Source organism: Drosophila melanogaster, chromosome 3R (assembly GCF_000001215.4).
Source record: "Drosophila melanogaster chromosome 3R".
NCBI classification, from domain to species: domain Eukaryota; kingdom Metazoa; phylum Arthropoda; class Insecta; order Diptera; family Drosophilidae; genus Drosophila; species Drosophila melanogaster.
The window spans coordinates 25,195,063-25,215,320 of NT_033777.3; the positions used below are offsets into that span (position 1 = coordinate 25,195,063).

General features: G+C 43.2%; 4 protein-coding genes across 6 annotated transcripts; 2 read left to right on the plus strand and 2 right to left on the minus strand.

The window, feature by feature from the left end:
• The first annotated feature begins 464 nt into the window (after positions 1-464).
• On the plus strand, positions 465-1,469 carry CG13653 (uncharacterized protein). Its single transcript, NM_143091.2, has 2 exons — positions 465-657; positions 726-1,469. The coding sequence occupies exons 1-2, from the start codon at positions 498-500 to the stop codon at positions 1,271-1,273; spliced, it is 708 nt and encodes a 235-aa protein (NP_651348.1). The 5' UTR covers positions 465-497; the 3' UTR covers positions 1,274-1,469.
• A 1,039-nt stretch (positions 1,470-2,508) lies between these two features.
• Positions 2,509-13,221, minus strand: Cad96Ca (Cadherin 96Ca). The gene is made up of 11 exons (NM_143092.3): positions 13,058-13,221; positions 11,851-12,031; positions 9,521-9,780; positions 8,640-9,455; positions 7,234-7,501; positions 6,498-6,586; positions 3,777-3,916; positions 3,613-3,718; positions 3,412-3,551; positions 3,207-3,348; positions 2,509-3,141 (listed from the first exon to the last, which is right to left on the minus strand). The coding sequence occupies exons 2-11, from the start codon at positions 11,984-11,986 to the stop codon at positions 2,917-2,919; spliced, it is 2,322 nt and encodes a 773-aa protein (NP_651349.1). The 5' UTR covers positions 11,987-12,031; positions 13,058-13,221; the 3' UTR covers positions 2,509-2,916.
• Positions 4,756-19,193, plus strand: CG13654 (uncharacterized protein). 3 transcript variants are annotated; one of them, NM_143093.3, is made up of 6 exons: positions 4,756-4,988; positions 15,237-15,578; positions 15,639-15,750; positions 15,809-15,948; positions 16,195-17,416; positions 17,474-19,193. In NM_143093.3, exons 1-6 carry the CDS (start codon positions 4,937-4,939, stop codon positions 18,585-18,587), a joined length of 2,982 nt encoding a protein of 993 aa, NP_651350.2. In that variant the 5' UTR covers positions 4,756-4,936; the 3' UTR covers positions 18,588-19,193. The 3 variants fall into 3 exon arrangements, with proteins under 3 accessions (NP_651350.2, NP_001287523.1, NP_001287522.1); NM_001300594.1 differs by lacking the exon at positions 4,756-4,988 and adding an exon at positions 14,055-14,123; NM_001300593.1 differs by lacking the exon at positions 4,756-4,988 and adding an exon at positions 14,388-14,548.
• A 69-nt stretch (positions 19,194-19,262) lies between these two features.
• On the minus strand, positions 19,263-20,126 carry Saysd1 (SAYSVFN motif domain containing 1). Its single transcript, NM_143094.3, has 2 exons — positions 19,933-20,126; positions 19,263-19,870 (listed from the first exon to the last, which is right to left on the minus strand). Exons 1-2 carry the CDS (start codon positions 20,074-20,076, stop codon positions 19,481-19,483), a joined length of 534 nt encoding a protein of 177 aa, NP_651351.1. The 5' UTR covers positions 20,077-20,126; the 3' UTR covers positions 19,263-19,480.
• Between the last annotated feature and the right edge of the window lie 132 nt (positions 20,127-20,258).

Consider the following 20,258-nt stretch of genomic DNA (forward strand, 5'->3'; position numbering starts at 1 on the left):
CGCACTTTGATTCCCACATTGGCCGCTAGTAGTCGCCTGTCGTTGGGTGTCGCCTTGCTCTGCCTCGTCCAGCTTGGTCCTGTGGCAAGGACTGAGGACTGGACGCGGTCTACCTGGCCGCCGTCTGAGGCAAGATGCGTAAGCACTAATTTTTGTGTGCGCTCAGTTTGCCGTTTAATTGCCGCGGCTCGCGCTAAGTGTTCCCTAGAAAAACAAAGGCAGGCGCTGCGCGTCGGAGGTTCAATCAAGCACATGTCGTCCTGGGCTGACTCCTTGGCCAAAAGTGGTCCTTGCGCAGGCGCCCCGGATGTCTCGAGTGTCAAGCGCCTTTGCAGCCATTGTCTGATTATCGCAGCCACGCAACGCTGATGTGCGGTTATGTCAATTAACGCGGATGCGGATCAGTCCGAAAGGATCGAGGTATATAAGGGTAGCTACGCAGGAGCACAGGACATCACATTCGCCACAACCACCGAACGAAGCACATCGATCTGAAGATGCAGTTGGGAAAAGCTATCATTCTGATTTTGCTGGCGGCCATCCAGCAAAGCTGCCTGGCTCTCTACATCAAGAGCGCGGAGAAGAATCCAGCCAAGACTGGGCCCAAGGACGATTGGGGCGTCTTCAAGAACACACTCGGACTAAGCCAAGAAAAAGGTGGGTTGCGACTTAGATTAAAGCTCATTTTGAACTCTTCACTAACTTTGTCATTATTTCCTCTTCAGTTGAACTGCTAAAATCGCAAAAGGACCAACAAGGCACTAAGGAGCTGCTCAATCGATTCATTCTGGAGAACCCAAAGGCACTGCCGAAGGCCAAGCCACAACCCGATCAGTTCATGGGACTCTACAGATCCATCCTGAAGAAGCTGACGGCATCCAAGCGCATGCTGAAGACCTCGTTGAACTTTGAACTGGCCGACAGGCCACACAAGACCCTAAAAAGGCCGCGCCGTAAGATCGCCGTCAAGATGGTTTCCGATATGCCATCATGGAAGATCGAGAGCCTGCTGAACTCATTCTATCTGAAGCACGGAATTCCACGCAACGCCGAGGAGCACGATTATCCCGATCTTGACATGGCCAGGGATACTGATTACGAATCCGATAATTTCTACGACGACGAGGGAGATGTGGGTCTAACGGCCAAGACGCGCCAGAACACTGAGTACGGATCCTTCCAGGACCTCATTATGCAGGCCAAGATGAACGAGTGGGAGCGGGAGAGCGAAGAAACCAAATTGCACGGCCCCGACAATGATGACTACATCTAAATCCCTAGACTATCGATGATGGAGGGCTGTGCAATAGAGGTTCATATGCTGGCATTGGACTTGTCTTTAGGCTAGAGTAGTTTATAATGCCAGAAACGCGCTTTAAATCAAACGATTGTTTGAGTATTTATTAACATAGCATAGCATATAACTTTCATATTTTTTTTTCAACATGAAAATTATAAATAAAGTGACTAAGAAGATTTGAAATGAAACGATAATGGTTTATAACTGTTTGACGTTTGAAGTTGGCCAGTTGGTGTCTTATATGTTTGGCAATTCGGAGTCCTTCAAGCTTTTGGTATAAACACACCTGCGCATGTCCTCTCCACACAGAGAGCTTTGTTCAACGGAGCTGGTAAATATTCTCATCTTAAATATTTGAAATCATTTGGCAAACATGTTAATGACAAAAACACTGGCTTATAGCTAAGTAAATTTATTTATTTATAAAAGCATTTGTATATTAATACATTTAAATGCAAATTGCGCACTTAATCGAACGATTATATAAACAGCTGACTAGCTGCTTTAATTGCTACTCCTCTCTGGCAGCATGACAACAAATATTTCCATAATAGGCGGACATATGGTGCCACAATAGTTTGCTGCTCCTGCTCCGATCCAACAACACAAACACGTGCTCCAGAAGAGCGGACCATGCGCCGTATTGTGCCACGGATTCTTGGAACATATAAAAGCCGTGCTCAGTTTTAACCCGCAATTAGTCTGTTGCTGTTGCTGCTCGGTAATAAAAATAGAATCGCACCCAAATGAACTACTCCTTTCCACTCCCAGTTTGCGTATTTTGCAAGCCACTTTAAAGGGCTTAAATGGCGACCCGAATAGAGCCTTTAATGTGTTTTTGATGCAATGCCAACCTGTTGCATTTTATGCTGACTAATAACTAAAGATTTAAATAGATGCGATTCGAAAGCCATTATATGGCTGCTATATAAGAATGGTTCGTTGCCGCAGTGAGCAGAAATCGATATGTTTAATGCGAGTATGCTAAATTTCTGGATGCACGTCACGTAGTCAGTCTTTTAGGTATCAGCTTCGTCAGCTTTTGACGCCATCGGCATCATTTATGCACGTACTCAGTTCGCCGGAGCTGCAAAGTTTGCCATGCCAATAAGTCTCTAAATAACTATGCGTCAACGAATTCGGCTTAGGTTGATGAATGTTTAAGGATATGAAAGGGAGTTTAAGGATGTGGAAAAAATGACGCTTTTAGGTGTATATTTATGGTTTATTTTCGGTTTAACAATAATATAAATTACATATAGTATAACTTCTATACACGGTTGATAAATTAAGTACATAATACAAGTCAAATAAATAAAACGTGAACGCAAACAATGCAATCAACTTAGAGTTTAAGAGGAATTACAACGGCCTTTGCATTGGAGTATATCGCTCAACCGAAACTCAAAGATAGTGCTAAACACTTTGGCATTTCGACGTGTCAAATATCCAAAAGATACATTTATTTGCAGTGCGACTCGTAATGGCAGTGTAAACCTTCTCTCTGTATGCAAATTCAAGTAAGAGTATCAACTTACTGGAACCAGATGTCCCAAAGTCGTTTGGAGGTAATAAAGCTCTTGGGGTTCGGGTTCAGTGCATTGGGGGCCACCCTACTACAACTTTTCACCACTAAGACTAACGATATTGTAGTAGTTGTGATCGGGAAACCGCTCGAGTTCGATATAATCCATTTCCGTGTGCAGCAGCTTGTCGAGCATTTGGATTATTTCCGCGAATAGAGGACGCTCCTGGGGATCGTGGGACCAGCAGTAGTACATTATGTTGTACAGCTCCCGACGACAGTGCTCGGGCTTCTCCAGACGATATCCATCCCTCACCTGAAAAAAATTAATTACATTTATTCCATATATACAATAAATTTATTTTTATTTTTTATGCATACCTTTCGCATCACATCTGCTGCTGATATGCCAGGGTAGGGCGTCGATCCCAGCGTCACAATTTCCCACATCAGTATGCCGAAGCTCCAGATATCCGACTTTACGGAGAATATATTGTCGTATAGCGACTCTGTAGCCATCCATCTGAAAAATCAGGGCTTTGCTTGAACACTTTTGCTTATAATGATTTATTGAAATATTTATTACCTGATGGGCAGCTTGCCCTCGCTTTTTCTTTCATAAATCTTCGAGGTGATTACATCTCGTGCGAAGCCAAAGTCCGCAACTTTGCAAGTGTGATCATCGGTTATGAGAATATTTCGAGCAGCCAAGTCACGATGGATAATCTGGATAGGGAATTACATATATATAAATTAGATAGCACTTAGATTTTCCTAGTCAACTTACTCCTCGAGATGTTAGGTAGTCCATGCCCTTAGCTACTTGATACATAAAGGATGTTAGGTCGCAGGACGTTAGTACATTTGACTTTCCATGAGTGTTTCCATAGTGCCTATAAAAATGGAAATTAAATTAATTTGTTTTTAATATTTATAAGAATTATTGCCTACCTTTCGGCGCGTGAGCTGCGTAGGTACGTTTGCAGTTTTCCCCGATTCACGTACTCCAGAATCACAAATGTGGGATCCTTGTCCGTGCAGCAGCCCAACAAATGAACAACATTGATGTGTGGCTCCAGAGATTTCATTACCTAAAAAAAAAAATGAATAACAAATTGCTTTATAAATGTCACACAATCAAGCTGTTTGTTTTACTAACGAGGCAGAAATCCTATTAATAAGTGTTTTATTAAGCCACTTTCCTTCTGATTTATTGGGCTATCCGATTTCCCAAGTAGCCGTCATTCATTTCAGTTAATAACCAACCGTCTCCCCTCCAATTCAAATTCAAACTTTGAACAACTAAGGCCGCCGCGCGAAAGCAAAAAAACAAAAGAAAAAACAATAAAGCCCGGTAATTTTCCAGGTCTCTAGCGCCTTCAAATGCGGAGGCAACTTGAGGAATGAGTCTGCAGCCTAGCCGAGGGCCATTCATAATTTTTCATTGTTCTAAAATTAAAGTGCAATTATTCTCGTTTCTGGGGTAATCCGCAGAACATGATAAACTGCCGCCGCAGAAGGCTGCCGGTGCAGGACCAAAACCAGAACGAGAACCAAATGCGACTTTAATGATGAAGGACGCGACCCACACGACGGCAACCCTAGAGTGGCTCTATGGCATCAGATTCCTCCTCAGATTCCTGTTCAGATTCAGATTCAGAGTCACGGAGTCAACAGAGTCAGAGTCAGATTGCAAGGGGCAAGGCCAGGCCGCAAAAGGTCTCGAACTCCGAAAGATGCACTGCGCAGGACGAGCGGATTGGAGGTCCTGCGAGATGCTCAGTCTCGGATTCAGAGAGATACGAGTATGTGTGGTATGGTGGCCCTCCAGGCGAGAGGATGCTGTGGTTCTTTTTGTTTCTATTTTTTTCTTCATTATTTTGTTGCTGGCAGGAACAGCAACAGGAATCAGTTTGTTTCAAGGCGCCGGAGCGCACAGTTCGGATTGTGTTTGGTATCCGGGCAAAGGACTTTTTTTGTCGTCTTTTTGCAAGGCTGCGGGAGTTTCCTCCGTGTTTACAGCCCGCAACTGCTGTCAAAATAGTTTCGCCCGAAATGAGTGCGGTGCGTGTTTGTGTGCGCGTTGAATTAATGCTACTCAGTGCCCCCAAATGCTGAACTCATTAGCTAGCCATCGACTTTTCCAAACCGGCGAGACCAGAGGTAATAATAATGCACCCAAGTATAGTATGTAAATGCTAATCGATACGAAAAATGGTCCTAGCTCTTGTGTCGCTATCATTGCGGCCTTAACAATCGTATTGTGAAATTCAGATACGAGAATATCTATATGTGATAGTGGCAAATAATTGCCATGACAACACTCCTTTGATTGCCTTGCACAAGTATGCAAATGACTGAAAGTGTTGATGCCATTAAAGGACCATAAATGCGCACGGAACAAAGGACCTTCGCTCCGACCACTACAATCAAATTTATTGATTCGCCATTCGAAATGAAAATATTTTAGCCCACTGATTGCGGACAATTGTGCAGCTCAGCGCATTTGGATTTACACAGCTCAAAGGCGTTTGAGCCTCGAAATGCTGATATATGTTGACATGGCATATTTTTCTTTTAAGGCAGCAATCCCGCTTGACTGGATTGTGAGGATTTTTCGGAGTGCTCGCATATGTAAGCCCACAAGGATCCAGCTCATTAAATATGCACGCCTGACACCGGGCTACTTACAAGGGCATAAATTAATCATTTTGTCGCAGTATTTTTGGCGAGCATGAATATGCAATATGCAATAAGGCAGACAGTATTCGAATTGGCATTTAACCCACATCGTGACCATGGCCGAATTGCATTTGTCATACTGGGCTTTAAATTTAATTCACTAAATAGCATTTTACCCAGATTACAGTGCCCAACAAAGCTAATTAGCTAACAACAAATACAATAACTAAATGACAGGCAAAGTAAAAGTGGAGAAAGGCAGTGGCAAACTTTAAATTAGAAAACTCTTGAATGGGTAGGACTTTTTGACAATAAACAGAGAGATGAAACTTTACAGTGACTACTCGAAACGTGGCCAAGAAATCAGTGGTCAAGTCGAGCATAAACAAGGTAGATATTCTTAGAATTTGCCACTGAACCACTTAGCCAAATTATATTCCTGAATTTAACTAAATACACCTGCAATTGCAAACTTGGCAGCAGGTAGTGAAACATTTTGAAACTTTCTGGAGTGAGACACATAAGTGGACTCCTTGGCGTTTTCATTAAAAAGGCAAACATTAAATCCGAACTCAAGGGGATATGGCTGGTAGCAGCGGGAACAGGAAAGGAATTCTTTCGAAACTTTTCAGCATCGTTAATTTTCAATTTACAAAACTTTTTCATCTAACCAGAAAAACCAACTCACAAGATTTGCCCCGACAGTCCTCCCAGTTTTCAGTTCTCAGTTCTCGGTTCTCAGTTTTCAGTACTCAGTCGTCGAGTTAGCGAGTCTGTCAGGATATTTTCATCCTCTTTTTTTTCTTTTTGGGCGGGAAAGGCGACGGCGACCAATTGAATGAAAAGTGACAGAGGAAAAGGCAGCCGAGAAATCGAGCCAACTGGGGATGTTGTAACGATTTTGTCGGTGTTTTGCATACTCTTTACGGTTGATTTAGGAAATTGTAAATGCTGATTCGCCAGAATTATGCGATTAGCCATCCAACTCACCTCCAGTTCGGATAAGAGGTCCTTGCGATCCACTTCGGTGGCACTTTCCTTGAGCGTCTTCACAGCCACGGTTGTAATGCCCTCGTTGCCTGCAAATAGATAATTATCCTTAGGCGCTTGTATCATATTTAAATTCTTAAAATCATACACTTGTTATCTATTTAATATTTAAAGTTTACCATTGCATTGCATCACATAGGAACCCAGGCTTTTTTTCTGCCTTTATAGAAATCCAGAAATCACTTGCCTTTCGTTTTGCACTCTATTCTACATACGTGCTCATAAAAAAGGGCTCAGTGTGGAGCTCTGGAATGTGGTATATCGAGTGGGTGGTGGACATCCACCCACTACTACATGCACATTTTTGCACCACCTGAGCACTTGAATTTGGGCCAACAACTGCCGGATTGCATGTGCCAGTCGTTTTGTGGAACTCCGCTGATTGAATGCACAATCTGCTCCATTTTAAATTCCTTTCGGCATCACAGCGAAATTGATGAAATTACTCTGTTGAAATTATGGATCTCGTGGAACTAAAGGCCTGAATCTAATGGGAATTTAAGCGAGGTATACACCTTTTCAAAACCTTTTTCAAGATAAACTATTATATTAAATCAAAATCGATTTAGGAATGAATTATGACCCTAATCTATCCCAAAGGATATTAATTGTTGCATTGCGGCTTAGATTTCATAGTCATCTTAACTTATTTGGTTTGTTTTCTACTCAAACTTACCATTTATATTAGTGGCCTCGCAGCGCCAAACTTGTCCGAAGGCTCCTTCGCCCAAGATATTGAAGAACTTCAATCGGTACCTGGGGAATTCCCAGCGGTCGCAGTTGGCCTCGCCGGCAAAAGCGTTTTCCGGTGCGCCGGAACTTCCTGCTCCACCTGTCAAGCAGCCCGGGCCCAAGTTGGAACCCGGCTCACCTGTCCCGGGACTGGGCACTCCGGGGGAGGACACTCCGCCATTGGTGACACCTGTTGATAACTGGGACGTTGCCTTTGAGCGACAGCATCGATGGCAGTTGTGCAATGTCCAATGTCCAGGTGAGCGGAAATGCGAGCGATGTTGACATTTGTGTCGCGTACAGGATTCAGAAAAACAAGAAAAAACACTTTGATTAGTTGTGATCCCCTACTGGTTGTCACGTTAACCGTGGTGACGGCATAAAATCTAGGTTAAACTTTGATTGACATTTAAGTTTCATAAAATCAGAGCGGAACTTTAGAATCTATACTGACATCATAGCTTTTGCAATTAACATGACAGTACTAACTTTAGAAACAGCCCAAAAAAATGCAATAAATAACTATATGGATGCAAATATTCTATTGTTATAGCAAAGTGCTGAAATTTCAAAATTTCAAAATAAAGCCCAGCTGTCAGCACCACAAAATGTCAAAATTTTTACGCGCGTTTCAGTTTTTTGCTGATGACGCGAGAGCCTGCTGAAGTTTTGGCATTCGCTGTCAATAAATGGGAATCGAATGAAAGGACGTTCCCAGCAGACTCCAAGGGCTCAAAGCCAACATGCAGCTGCATTCAGCTACTTTTTCCTGTCAATTACACTGCCTGCCTGCGTGGATACTGTGGGTGACAGGGCCAAAAAATCTACGGACCTAGGGACCAAGGGACCAAAAGGACGACAGCCACTCTGCTGCGGAGGAGGCGTTGAATGAGAGCCAACTGAGGTTGAAATCTGCACTGGAGTAGCTGTCGATTAGGGACTCCGTGCCCTAAGCCCCAATCACTCCCAAAACGGGTAAAACTCAATCGATATTTGCATAAGCTCTTCTGCATCGCCCACTAATTTTATGCAATCATTTCAAATGGACCTTCTGTGAAATATGAATTTTAGATTACGTTGCCAGTACTCGCACTCTTTACTTTGCAAGATAAAATGCTTCTGCACATTTTGTTTTACTTCACTGTAGAGCTTTTGTGAGGTATGCTATTAAGGTCTGACCTAAATCTATTAGCACTCTGTCATACTTCTTTTGAATAATTCTTTGGTTAGCTATTAATAATGAAATTGCTACCAAAAGCCCAAAGGCCATTCAACAGGAGATACCCTACCTAAGTAACCGCATATCAGTGACTGAAATTAGTTAGTTTATATTGCTTGCATTCCACTCACAATGCCCATCTGCTGATCCCGCTCCCAGGGAACATAGCGATTGGCGAAGGCCACAGGTCCTTGCCACTGCTGCATGACCATCGAGTTGCGGCTGTCGTCGGTCAGCGTGCTGCTCAGCTGGCTTTGGTTGGACTTCTTGGCCAGCTCCTCCTTCTCCTTGGTCTTCTTTAGCGTCCTGCTGATGGCGCAGAGGCGTCGGCGGCACAAGTACGCCAGAAGCACGGCGATGGCGACAAAGAATCCGCCCACGGTGACCACAATCGGAATTGTGCCGGACTTGAGGGAGAAAATTGTGATGGGACTGGAGCTATTATTATGGTGGCCGCCACTCGGTGTCGTTGTCTCCGCGGGGATTGCGGATTCGACTCTCGTTGAATTATTGGCAGTTATCGGCGTCAGTTTGGTGCGACTCTTCGGCGTGGTGGAGCTGATTCTGACGGGTGTTGTGGGTGTCACCTCCTCATCCGGCTGCTCCTCTTCTCCACTCTGCTCTCCCCGCACGCCGGGAATATTCGGCGGAGGCGGTGGGTAGTTGTTACCGAATGGCGGCGGACCGAATATATTGTTCTGGGGCACCGGTGGATACCAACCGCCTGGTCGGCTGTTTGGCAGCCCATTCCGGATGGATTGAACACCGGGCAGCTGGTCAAAACGTGGAAGGAATTGCGATATATTGTGCACCACGTTCGAAATTGATGTCTGCGGTCGATAGCCGGAGCTATTCTCCCGCTCGCCCAAGATATTGATGAAAACCTCATTCTTTGCCGTATAGGAGCCATCGGTGACAGTTATATAGATGAGAAAATTCTGACCAGCCTATAAGGAATCAAATTAGAAATGCCTGTTGAAAGATATATAACATATATATTCATTTGACTTACCCTTCCTGCCAAACTTTCATTGAGAGTTACCACTCCCGTTTCTCGATCAATTTGAAAGGGTATCTTCTCCGGAGGACTAGCATCGTTTTCACCACCAGGCAGACTGAATCGCGGTTCTATGCCAAATATCAGATCATCGCCATCCGGATCCTCCGCCCGCACTCTATCGATTATCTGGCCAACTTTCTCGGTCTCCGAAATACGCCAGTTGCGTTCGCGAACATATAGAATCGGTGGTGCATTCTGATTGTGGGCCTCGGCTGAAAATTTACATGAAAAATTAATAATATGCCGTTTTATAGCATGTTCATGAACAACAGGTTGTTGTACATAAGCCAGATTCTCCGATGTTACAGTACCGGTTTTATAAAGTGTTTTATTTTAATATTATTGTACAACAAGATCCCACACTTTGTTTGCATAAAAAAACTTAGAGATCACCTCGATACTGACTTAAAAGTAATAACGTAGTTCGTGGAGCACATGTTTAACTTCCTAACTATCCCGTTTAATATACAATATAATGTAAAAACATTTAGATGATAAAAAAAATATATCAAAAAACTATAATTTTCCCTAGAAAACCCCTTCCTAGAAACGCGATATCACTTAAAAGCAGAGTGTTCATGTGAGGCGATTAACTTGTTTTGTAATCCCACAGCAAGCACCTTTTCAATCCATTCAAAGCGGTCGTCGAAACCGATGACGACACAGCGATTAATTGGTTAAGACAGCGACTTAACTCGCATTTCCATGGCCCAACAGTTAGTTGGCAGCCAAGTTCATTCGGATACTGCGAGTGCCAGCTATTGACCCGGATGTCTCCCACTTGGGAATCGCTTTGAACGCGAGCCAAGTGCAGACAAAGGCTACCCCCTTTTGGGCGAGGGCCAGATTGCAACATCTGGGGTAAAATTTGTGGTGGCAGTTTTTCTAGCGAATATCAATCGGTTCATTGTCCACTGAGAATGTCCGTGAAATATTCGCATATTCAGTTGATTTCTTGGCGCTCCATAAGTCAGCCATAAGCATCATTCAATGGACCTAAGCGACGTGACGTGATAACCGGTTGAGTTGTTTGCACTTGTATCTCTTCTGCTGGCGCTCGACCTTCAGATACAAATGCGCACACATGTAACGAATACGTATACGTGATATATGGCTATACGGCTACATGGTTATATGTGTGTTATATGCGTGTGTAACCCGGAGAACGGCTAAAGGAGAGTCTTATTTTTCTTTATTTTGGCCAACAGCGTGTCTGACGGCGCCGCTTAAGTGAGCAGCATGTTTTTGCGCTGCGGATTGCGTGGCCAAACAGGTCTGAGGTCTTGGAACATTGTTTTGAGCGGATTTAACTCTGTCCGCGTGTAAGCCCATCCACATCCAAAAATACACGACTGCCATTTATTACGATGCTCGCAGAAATGTTCCGTTTCGGCTAAATGTTGCACAATATGCTGATGAGTTGTGTGCGTGAGTTTCAGTTCGAAAGCAATATTAATATGGAGAATTTTAAATAATACAGATTTCCAATGATTTATTACCAGGAAACCAGGAAAAAATTTAGAAGACTTAAGATGAAACGGACTTCATTACGAATAATTCCAATCGATTCAGAATATTTTTTATAAACATAATTGGTTGAAATACAAATACCTTTCTGCAAATTTGTATCGTATTATTATTATATGCTACCGCTCATGGGAAAGAAAAATAAGCACAAATTTAATAAAATTGTTAAAGCTTCATTTGTCACTATTATTATTTAAATCACAATTAGTTGCGAAACTAATAAAATAAATATTGAATTGCGAAAACTATTCCCAATATTTATATTTCTGCACCGAAAACATTGGCAAATAAGTTGTTGAACTCTGATTTCTATGCCCAATTTATTGCTTTTTTATTAAAAGTGCAAATAAAATTCAATCTATTTCCTGGCCCATTAGTCGAATTAAGAGTTCAAACACCGGGTATTAAACGCCTTCGCCAAAATGTCGCCCAGCAATCTGGTGGAGCATTCACGGTCAAGGCTAAATGTACTGGAGCTCAATTTCATTTGTTTTTCTCGCCCACGGGGACAATTGGACCATTGTGGGACTTCAAGAGCGATTCGCATTGTTTCGGGCGCCAATTACGCATCAATATTGTGGTCATTAACGTGTTGCGACATCGCGATAGACGGAGACTATTGACCCGATACCCTCATATAGCCAATCTGACAGATAATCTACAATAGTTGGACGTGTGAAGGGTGCCAACATAATGTGTATGCTTAATTACAGTTGTAACCAGGCCCTACAGAATATTCACTTAATAACACTTACCTTCTTGTGAAATCAGTGAAACCACTGTGGCTGTGACCACAATGATGGTCAGCAGCAGGCTTCTTCTCCGCCAGGAAGTTAATTGTTTTCTGCAGTGTATTATCCGACTTTCGTGGTTGTGATGGTGATAAACCATTGCGCAATCAACCGCCTAAAAGGCAGCCTGCCAGATGTCCGAGGACTGAGACAAGGTGATGAAATTTTAATTAAAAGCTGCTGCACAACGTGTTCAAAAAAATCGAAAACAAGAAAAAACATATAAACGCGTGGGAGTTTGTGTCGTCCGCATTCTGCAGATTCCGCCATAGAAATGGGTTTTATTAAATTAACAAAGAGGAAACAGTCGTTTGTTTTAGCCCGGAAATATTGCATGCCAAATGCCACTGCCAACTGGTTGCAATGATCCAGCATACAATATATGATTGTTGAAATATTTAAGTGAAGGGCAGACATCACGCCCAACTAAAAGAAAATATAACTTAAGACGCTGCGCGTCATGAAGCGGGTCGGCGATTTCTCTTTTTGACGTATACGGCATCGGGTGCATGGCGCAATAGCAAAACAAACTGGGCAACCGAGCACAACCCCAATATACATGTACAAACAGCAGCGGTCAAAGCAATAGCAGCGACAGGCCACTCAACACTGACAAAGGAAAATATTTGAAAAATCTCCAGAAGAGTCAACTACATTCAAATAGTTTCACATAACTTGAAACACGTTAAACTATATTTTAATGGAATATTTATAAAAATTGTAGGTGTTTACTCTTCTAATAGAGCATTATATATAAAGACGACCTTGTCTTTAATTATCTTTATATTTTATGTATGACTTTAGATCTTTGTCCGCAACTGTATGTGCACACTCTCACATAGTTTAAGATCGCACGGAAAAAGACAGATAGATTGGGACGAAAGAGAGCGGCTTGGGAATGCTTTGTGTATTCAAATAATTTAAAAGGAAGTTTAGAAACTGAAGAAAACGCCTAGGTGAGGTGTGCTTGCTCTCCATAGCAAGACAACAAAATAAAAGCTCATCATTTAATTATATAAATATCCACATTGGGCCATCAAAAGAGGCCATTCCAATATGCTAATTATTGAATTCACACGTCTGTTTTTTTTTTTTTTTTTGGTAACAATGAGTCACCCAATTGCACGTAGTATATATTTTAAATTTGATTTTCATTTGCAGCCATTATTACTTTTATTTTAGGGTGGGATTTTCGCTGAATTTCACATATATAGATTGTACACAAAGCCACTGAAACTGGTATCCACAAACTTTCACGGGTTGCGTATGGGGCGATCCCAGATCGGTGGGACTTGATCGGCGATGCGTTGAACCACTCGGCGGACAGACAACTGAAGCTATAGATCCCAGCCCCAGTCCCAAAGACCTCTCCCGAAATATCCGCTTACTCGCGCTCTCAAAAACGAAAAACTTGTTTAGCCGCCACAAGAAACGAACTTGAACTTGCTCTCTTGTGGATCGCATTTGCTCAGAGCCTCTCTTTGCTCTCTCTCTCTCGCTTGGAATTGTGTTTGTGGATCGGAGCATTATTATTAATTGAGTTATCAGTAGTTGGTGCAGATTATTGTGTACTTGAATACAAATTAGACACATAATCGGCCATTGATAAGAATAAGTAATTATTTTAAAATCGTTAAGGCTTCGTCTTGCATATTGCCCAACATTCTCATGTAAATATTGTACATATAAAAACCAAGTCTAATCATATGTTTCTCTTACTAAAGCACTCACTCACGAGTTCATCACGCATTGCCTTGGGATTTCCCCCATTTCCCCGGAACAATAAAGCTTAGTGCTCCGAGACCCATTCATTAATCAAAGCGCTTATCTGTTTAGCGACCATCCGATATCTGGTGGATATATGGGGTCGATTGCAGTAGCAGCGTCGTCAATGGAAACGCCGCGGAAGTTCAAAAACAACTCAACAAAGCTTTTCCGCGACTGCTTATTTACCTAAGTGCCAGTATAGTTATTTGCTTGCCCAAATGCATTGTAAACTCGAATGCGTCACGCGGATTTTTCCCGCGAAAAAAGGTCAAAACCTCTCTTAAGACACATTCAAAGATCTTGAACATCTTCAAAACTTCCAATATACGAAAGGTATAAAAAACCAAAAAAAAAAAGCAGGTGAGCAGAGCTCATGCTTTCAGTCTATTGGCGACCGGCAGAGTGGGATGTCATTATTCGGTCGAGCATAATGTGTTTGATATATATATCTCACTCAGCTTGATGAATAAGTAAGCAGATATGTATTATCAGCAAAAGCAAGTGTTTTAAGTTTGAGAAACATTTTTGCATCGTTTACGCATCAATAATTCACATTCTACAGTGCCCATTAAATATTCGAGTGAAAAGCCTATTGTTTTGACACACTGAATGAGCTCAAAGCTAAACTGATAAGAGCATGTTTGTTTCCACAACAGTTCGATAAGAGAATTGAGTGGTACTGATAAGATCTTAGGTCAAGCACGAATTCTACGAACCGAACCAGCATGCGTCAGTTGCTTCGCGACTCTCATTCAGAAAACACATACGTTGACTAATTAAAAGCTCGCTCAAAGCGATGTATAATATAGATGCATATAGCTCATAAACAATATAGAATTCGGCCCTAATATTTAGCTTGTTGAGTGTAAACAAATTGCATGTAGAACTGCAACAGGTATGGATAAATCAAGATGAAAAATAATTGTGTTCATTTTTGGTCAATATGCCTTTTTATGTGACAGATTATGTGGTGGAGTATCTATATATTTCGGTGGGCATGAGGTAAGCCCACGGATAGTCTGCAGTCTGGTCGAGATAGCTCTCCTAGTGCTTTGGGGGCTACAAGTCGGCCATAAATTATAGTAGGTGTTAGCCAACAATGCACAGTTCAGGCCCAGCGTCACCGCATCGAGTGCAGAAGTTTTTTATTTTCGGCTTTTGCCGGACAAGTTCTCCATAGCACCGAATCTACATTGGTTTTGGCCGCGCCACACAAATGGGCCGGAATTTGGCATTTTTGCAACGGTGCAATTTACTTGCACAAGCTAACAAAAAGGCTTTATGTCTGTACTTGTGCCAGAAAGTTTGGGGTTTGGGAATATGTACATTTATGCTCATCCGTAGGCCCAGCATTATATGTTATCCATGTCCGCATCGTTTGGGTTTGTCCGTGGGCACAAAGCCATCCCCTGTATGTAGCCCATTCTAGTTGAGCCAACTTGCTCCTGGAAATTGCACGCGAAATAAAAACAAATTACTGGTATGAAAGTTTGAGAAGGATGCTTTTTAAATCATACTTAAAGTAAATGTGCACTTTTTCAGCGTATTACTCAACTAATTAATGCCAATTGTTTTCATTCCAGGAGTTACCATTACTTGTAGAAACACAATGATTCAAATACTCACACATCGTCCCAACTTCAGTCCTCTGGTGGTCTTCATGTTACTTCTAGTCGACCACCGTCTCATTGTGGACTCGAGTGTGCCTGTGCTGCAAAATCCATCGGAAGAGTACACAAAGTATGTGCCGATTGAGGAACTCAAATTGCCAGAGGATCAGGAACTGGTTGTCCGACTACCGTCGAACTCGCTGCTAAAGTACACATCCTACAAGGATGTGTCCATCCTGCATTTTGATGTTCCACCCGATTCGCGAACTGCCTACTTTACTTTCAAGGCGTTCGAGGATCCCAAAAGTGCCTTTCGTGAGTATTGCAAATACAAAAGGTAGAGTAACTTAAAACTTAGTACAACTAATTTGTTAGAACGCAAGTGTAAGCCCAAGGATGTCACGCTGCATCTGAAGGCGAGCAGTTATCCCGTGATAAGTCCAGAGAACATAACCTTTCCCAAGAACTTCTTTACCAAGGATCAGAGGTATATAATATTGTGTACACTCTTCGAAAATTAACGAACTCAATTTAATATCTTTCAGATTTAAGGTATATGACCTACAGTTTCTATCCGATGAGCAGCAGCAGCGTATTACCATTGAAGGACCTTATATAGGCAACTGGTTTGCGGTGGCGTTTGTGAGTTGGTCAGATCCCAATAACGACCGCATTGAACAACAAGGTATTTCTCCATTCAATTTACAGACTTCCTTTAAAATATGCAAATATTTAATTGACATTGCAGCGGAACGTAAAAAAAATCCTTCTATTGTGATAAATTTTATTTAGACTTTTGAATATTTTTAAAAATTGACTTTGTTACCCCAGAGATAAAAGCCTTTTGAATATGCAAAAATCCGATTGTGATGATTTCGGCATTGTGTTTAGACTGCATATGCATATTTATGAATTTAATTTCCGTTTGCAGGACTCGCTGCTTCGTGTGACACTCTGCTGTCCGCCGAGATGTCCGTTTCCCGATTCCGTCCGATAATCATAAATAATGGTCAGGAGCACGAGGACAACCTAACAAGTCATGTTTTGCCCGAACTGAATGGAGCCAATATAACCAAGGATGCACTTAACACCTCCAGGCCGCTGCGCTCTATTCCGCCCAAGCAGCAGAAACTGAAAGTTGCATCCAAATCCCTTGCGGAGGGCAAATCCAGCCGAGCTGCTCAGTTTGCAAATACTACGGAAAACCACAACAGCACACCGACCGCAAACAATGAAATCATTTACAGATTCTATGTGCCAGACGATATAGGCGATGCTACGGCGCGGATAATGTTCGACCAAGTGTGCGACGAGTGTCCGCCAGTGGGTTTCCATGTACGAGCCAATGGATATCCGCTGGGCGGTACGGATCACAATCATGGTCACGGCACCATCATCCGGCCAAACCAGACGACAGAAATCTCTATTCAGTTTGGCGTGCAGCCCAATTCGTGGCACTATGCCCTATTGACCTTCGTCAACGAGGCGGATGAATCGGAAATGCATTCTCAGGCCAACAATAGTCATACAAATCATAGCTTATCGTATGTACTGCAAATTGATTATATTACCGAGGACTCAGATAACGCGATGCAGAAGTCCAAGACCGTGCAAAACAGCACAAATAGTTCCAGTGCAAATCCCTGGGAACCCACTAAGTTCCGTCGAATGAACTTTTACTCGCTGTTGCGCCAAACTTACCGCGAATTCTTCATGTTTGACTACGATCTACGGCCGGATGTAAACGGAACGGTGCCCGAAACCCTCAATCTTACGGCCAAAACCCATTCGGGATTCGCCTTTGATCTGGGCCAGGTGTCCGATATCGGAGGCACCCTTACCTTCGCTCTTTCCATGAAAGAGGCGCACCGCGCAAGCCTGAAGATGAGTCTGCCCACACAGCCGCCAGATTTGGGCGGCATCCTGGCCGAGCGACTGATCGGGGATCCCAAGGAGGAGGTGGTGCCCGCCGTCTCGGCGACCAGCAATCAGAGCATGCAGATTGTGGTCTGCATGCAGTTGGGTGAACCAGGAGAGCCGGAGTATCCGGACAAGTGCCGCTACGGGCAGCGGCTAATGCAGGCCTCCATTATTGTTAACAACACGGAGAGCATGGGTCTAGTCCACGTGCCATTCCCCGAGAGTGGTCGATGGTGAGTTCGGATGACTTGAAATCATAACTTAATACTAATCAAATTTCACATCTGCAGGTATGTGACCATGGGGCTGTTCTGCCACGGATCTGGAACCGCACGAGTGTCCATCATGGAGAGCGTTAAGGAGTTCATCAGGAAGCACCAGGACATGTTGGCTGATATGCGTTCCCCGTGTGACTGTGCTGAATCCGTTGCTCGCTACACCAGCTGCTTGCAGTCTCCCGATTGCCTGGAGGCGATGAACGAAACCGAAACTCTCAAGGTGAAGGAGTGCATCATGGACGACAAGTGCAGTACCAATTTCAAGCAGATGACACGACTCTTCGTGGAACACCACAAGGCGGCAATGGAGCAGCATGTAGCGGTGGAGAACTGCAACACTTCGGTGGTCTTCTCGGTGTCCTCCAGTCCGTGTGTGGCCGGAAGATGTGGACGATTTGGAAGGTGCTATCATTACATGTCCGGCGGATTCGTCTTCTCCACGTGCGTCTGCTCGAAGGGATATCGTGGTTGGGATTGCACGGAGGATTCGCAGGTGCCCACCAACATGTCCATCCTGTTGGCCACCCTGCTGCTTACGCTAAGCAACCTGCTATTCTTCCCGAGCATCTACATGGCGGTCAAAAGGCGCTACTACACCGAGGGCGTAATCTACTTCTTTGCCATGTTCTTCTCGATCTTCTATCACGCCTGCGACGCTGGCGAGGATGAGTACAGCTTCTGCCTGGTGAAGATCGGTGTGCTACAGTTCTGCGACTTCTACTGCGGCTTGCTGAGCATCTGGGTGACCCTGGTGGCCATGGCCCATGTCCGAACGGAACTCGTCTCACTACTGCACATGTTTGGAGCCATTCTGCTGGCCTTTGGTACGGAGCTGAATAAACAGAGCTTATGGGTGTTCTTGGCTCCAGCTCTGACGGGGATCTGTCTGATCTCGACCAGCTGGGGCCTCCGATGTGCCAAGTCTCGTAAGCTGTTCCCTTCAAGGAGATACCTATCGGTGTGGCTGCCCTTTGGACTGACCCTCGTGGTCGCCGGTCTGGTGTGCTATGCCTTTCTGCAGACTAAGCAAAACTACCACATCGTCCACTCCATCTGGCACATGGTTATGGCGTTGAGCATCCTATGCCTGCTGCCCTCCAGAAAGTCCTTCCTGCCGAAGTGCTAGCACGCGGAGTACTGTTCCCATGCCAGGGAGCTCCTGCTGGCTCAGGATCAGGAGTTTCACATGTGAGCCTGGTGACTTCGTGGCTGGAAATAGGTTACTCCAAAGCTTTTCCTCACTCTCCCGGCGAACAAGACCGTTACAGGACCCCATCTAGTAGTACAGTAGAATAGTCCCTACTTTAGTTTGTACATAGCAATACTCATAGATGTAGTTGGTAAACTAAAGAGATCCTGGAATTGATCAATGAAGCACTGAATGTTCACTAAAGCATGCACGGATAAATAGGCGGATATAGTTATTTAATCGTTATGATATTTGTTTTCCTATCCTTTGCCATACAAATCTATGCACTAAGGCCTACAAACATTAACTCTACAGAAAATATTTCAACAGCCTTACTAAATTTAATGAAAAGCACGCATGGAAATGTGTATGTATAAGTGTACATAAATACCTGTTGTGAGGTACATCGCTGACTGTAAGATTAGCTAATAAATAGAATCTTATCTAAATATTGTCTGCACTTATTTAAATTAATCAATTTATTGATGAAAATTGTGACGGTTGTTGAGCAAAACCCGAAACTTAAATTTGTGTTTCGTTGTGAAAATCGTTCGAAGAGAATTGATAGATTTATACATTACCAATAAAAAGATAGAGACCTTAGAACAGTATACTGTAGTTATTTCGGCTACATTTGTATGATTAACAAAAGGTAAGATCAACATGTCATGTTTAATAAAAATCTCTTGAGAAGATAAGGATAGAAACCAATAACACATAATAAAATATACTTTTACAGCCACATAGCTACATAAGATACAAGTTAGTGAATATATTATAAAATTGTCTAGACTACAGTATTTAGATTATCTCATGATATACTCGTAAGACTATCGTACACTTCCGGATCCATAGCGGATTTCCCTTTCGAACTGCTCGGCCTTCAAGGTGCCGTCTATACTCTCGCAATTCTTGTTGAAAACGCTGTAGGCACTCATCTCGTTCCGTTTCTTTGGCTCCGTTCGGGTGTTGAAGTAGATGCCAAAGAGGGCGGAAAACATGAGGAAAACCAATCCAAAGCTTAGCTTTATGGCAATAACGTAGAGAGTTATCCAGAACAGCAGATAGACAGTCCAGAGGGTGTACTTTAGGCAGTTGTTTTCCTTGTGGTGATGATCTGTGGATCTGGTGGGCTGCTCCTCTGGCACCAATTCACTTTCACTGGAGGTCACAGCCTCATCTTGTGAGTTTTCCGAGATAGCTTCGAACTTAGTAGGTACCTAAATGAAGCATTTACATCAAAGTAAATAGAGCATATACATATGTTTGGTTTTCATCTTACCTGTTGTACCTCTATTGTGGTATCTTTATTAGCCCCGGTTCCCAACATCCAGAATCTCCGTAGTTTGTCCTTGAAGTTGTCTACCGTTTCCTTTCTCCTTTTCTGAGCGCGATACTGTCGCAGCTGTTCTTGAAAATCAGCCATAAATTGCAACTTCACTGATTTTGCCCAAATTGTAAATAAACTAAGCTGGACGTGTCAACAACATATCGATAGGCACCGGGCGATAACTCCACGTACTCTTATCGATACACGCAACCGGGAACGCTCGCTAAAGCGAACCGGTTATTAAATTACGTCAAACATTTTTTGTTGTTTTTTTTAAT

Excerpts from the sequence above, each read along its gene's own strand:
- CG13653 (NM_143091.2), top strand. The coding sequence starts at position 498 with ATGCAGTTGGGAAAAGCTATCATTCTGATTTTGCTGGCGGCCATCCAG. Across the intron at positions 658-725 it reads CGGACTAAGCCAAGAAAAAG|TTGAACTGCTAAAATCGCAA; the intron begins GTGGGTTGCGAC and ends TTTCCTCTTCAG.
- CG13654 (NM_143093.3), top strand. The coding sequence starts at position 4,937 with ATGCTGAACTCATTAGCTAGCCATCGACTTTTCCAAACCGGCGAGACC. Across the intron at positions 4,989-15,236 it reads CCAAACCGGCGAGACCAGAG|GAGTTACCATTACTTGTAGA; the intron begins GTAATAATAATG and ends TTTTCATTCCAG. Across the intron at positions 15,949-16,194 it reads CGACCGCATTGAACAACAAG|GACTCGCTGCTTCGTGTGAC; the intron begins GTATTTCTCCAT and ends TTCCGTTTGCAG.
- Cad96Ca (NM_143092.3), bottom strand. The coding sequence starts at position 11,986 with ATGGTTTATCACCATCACAACCACGAAAGTCGGATAATACACTGCAGA. Across the intron at positions 3,349-3,411 it reads GAGGGCAAGCTGCCCATCAG|ATGGATGGCTACAGAGTCGC; the intron begins GTAATAAATATT and ends CTGATTTTTCAG. Across the intron at positions 3,142-3,206 it reads CAGCAGATGTGATGCGAAAG|GTGAGGGATGGATATCGTCT; the intron begins GTATGCATAAAA and ends AATTTTTTTCAG.
- Saysd1 (NM_143094.3), bottom strand. The coding sequence starts at position 20,076 with ATGGCTGATTTTCAAGAACAGCTGCGACAGTATCGCGCTCAGAAAAGG. Across the intron at positions 19,871-19,932 it reads CCACAATAGAGGTACAACAG|GTACCTACTAAGTTCGAAGC; the intron begins GTAAGATGAAAA and ends TGCTTCATTTAG.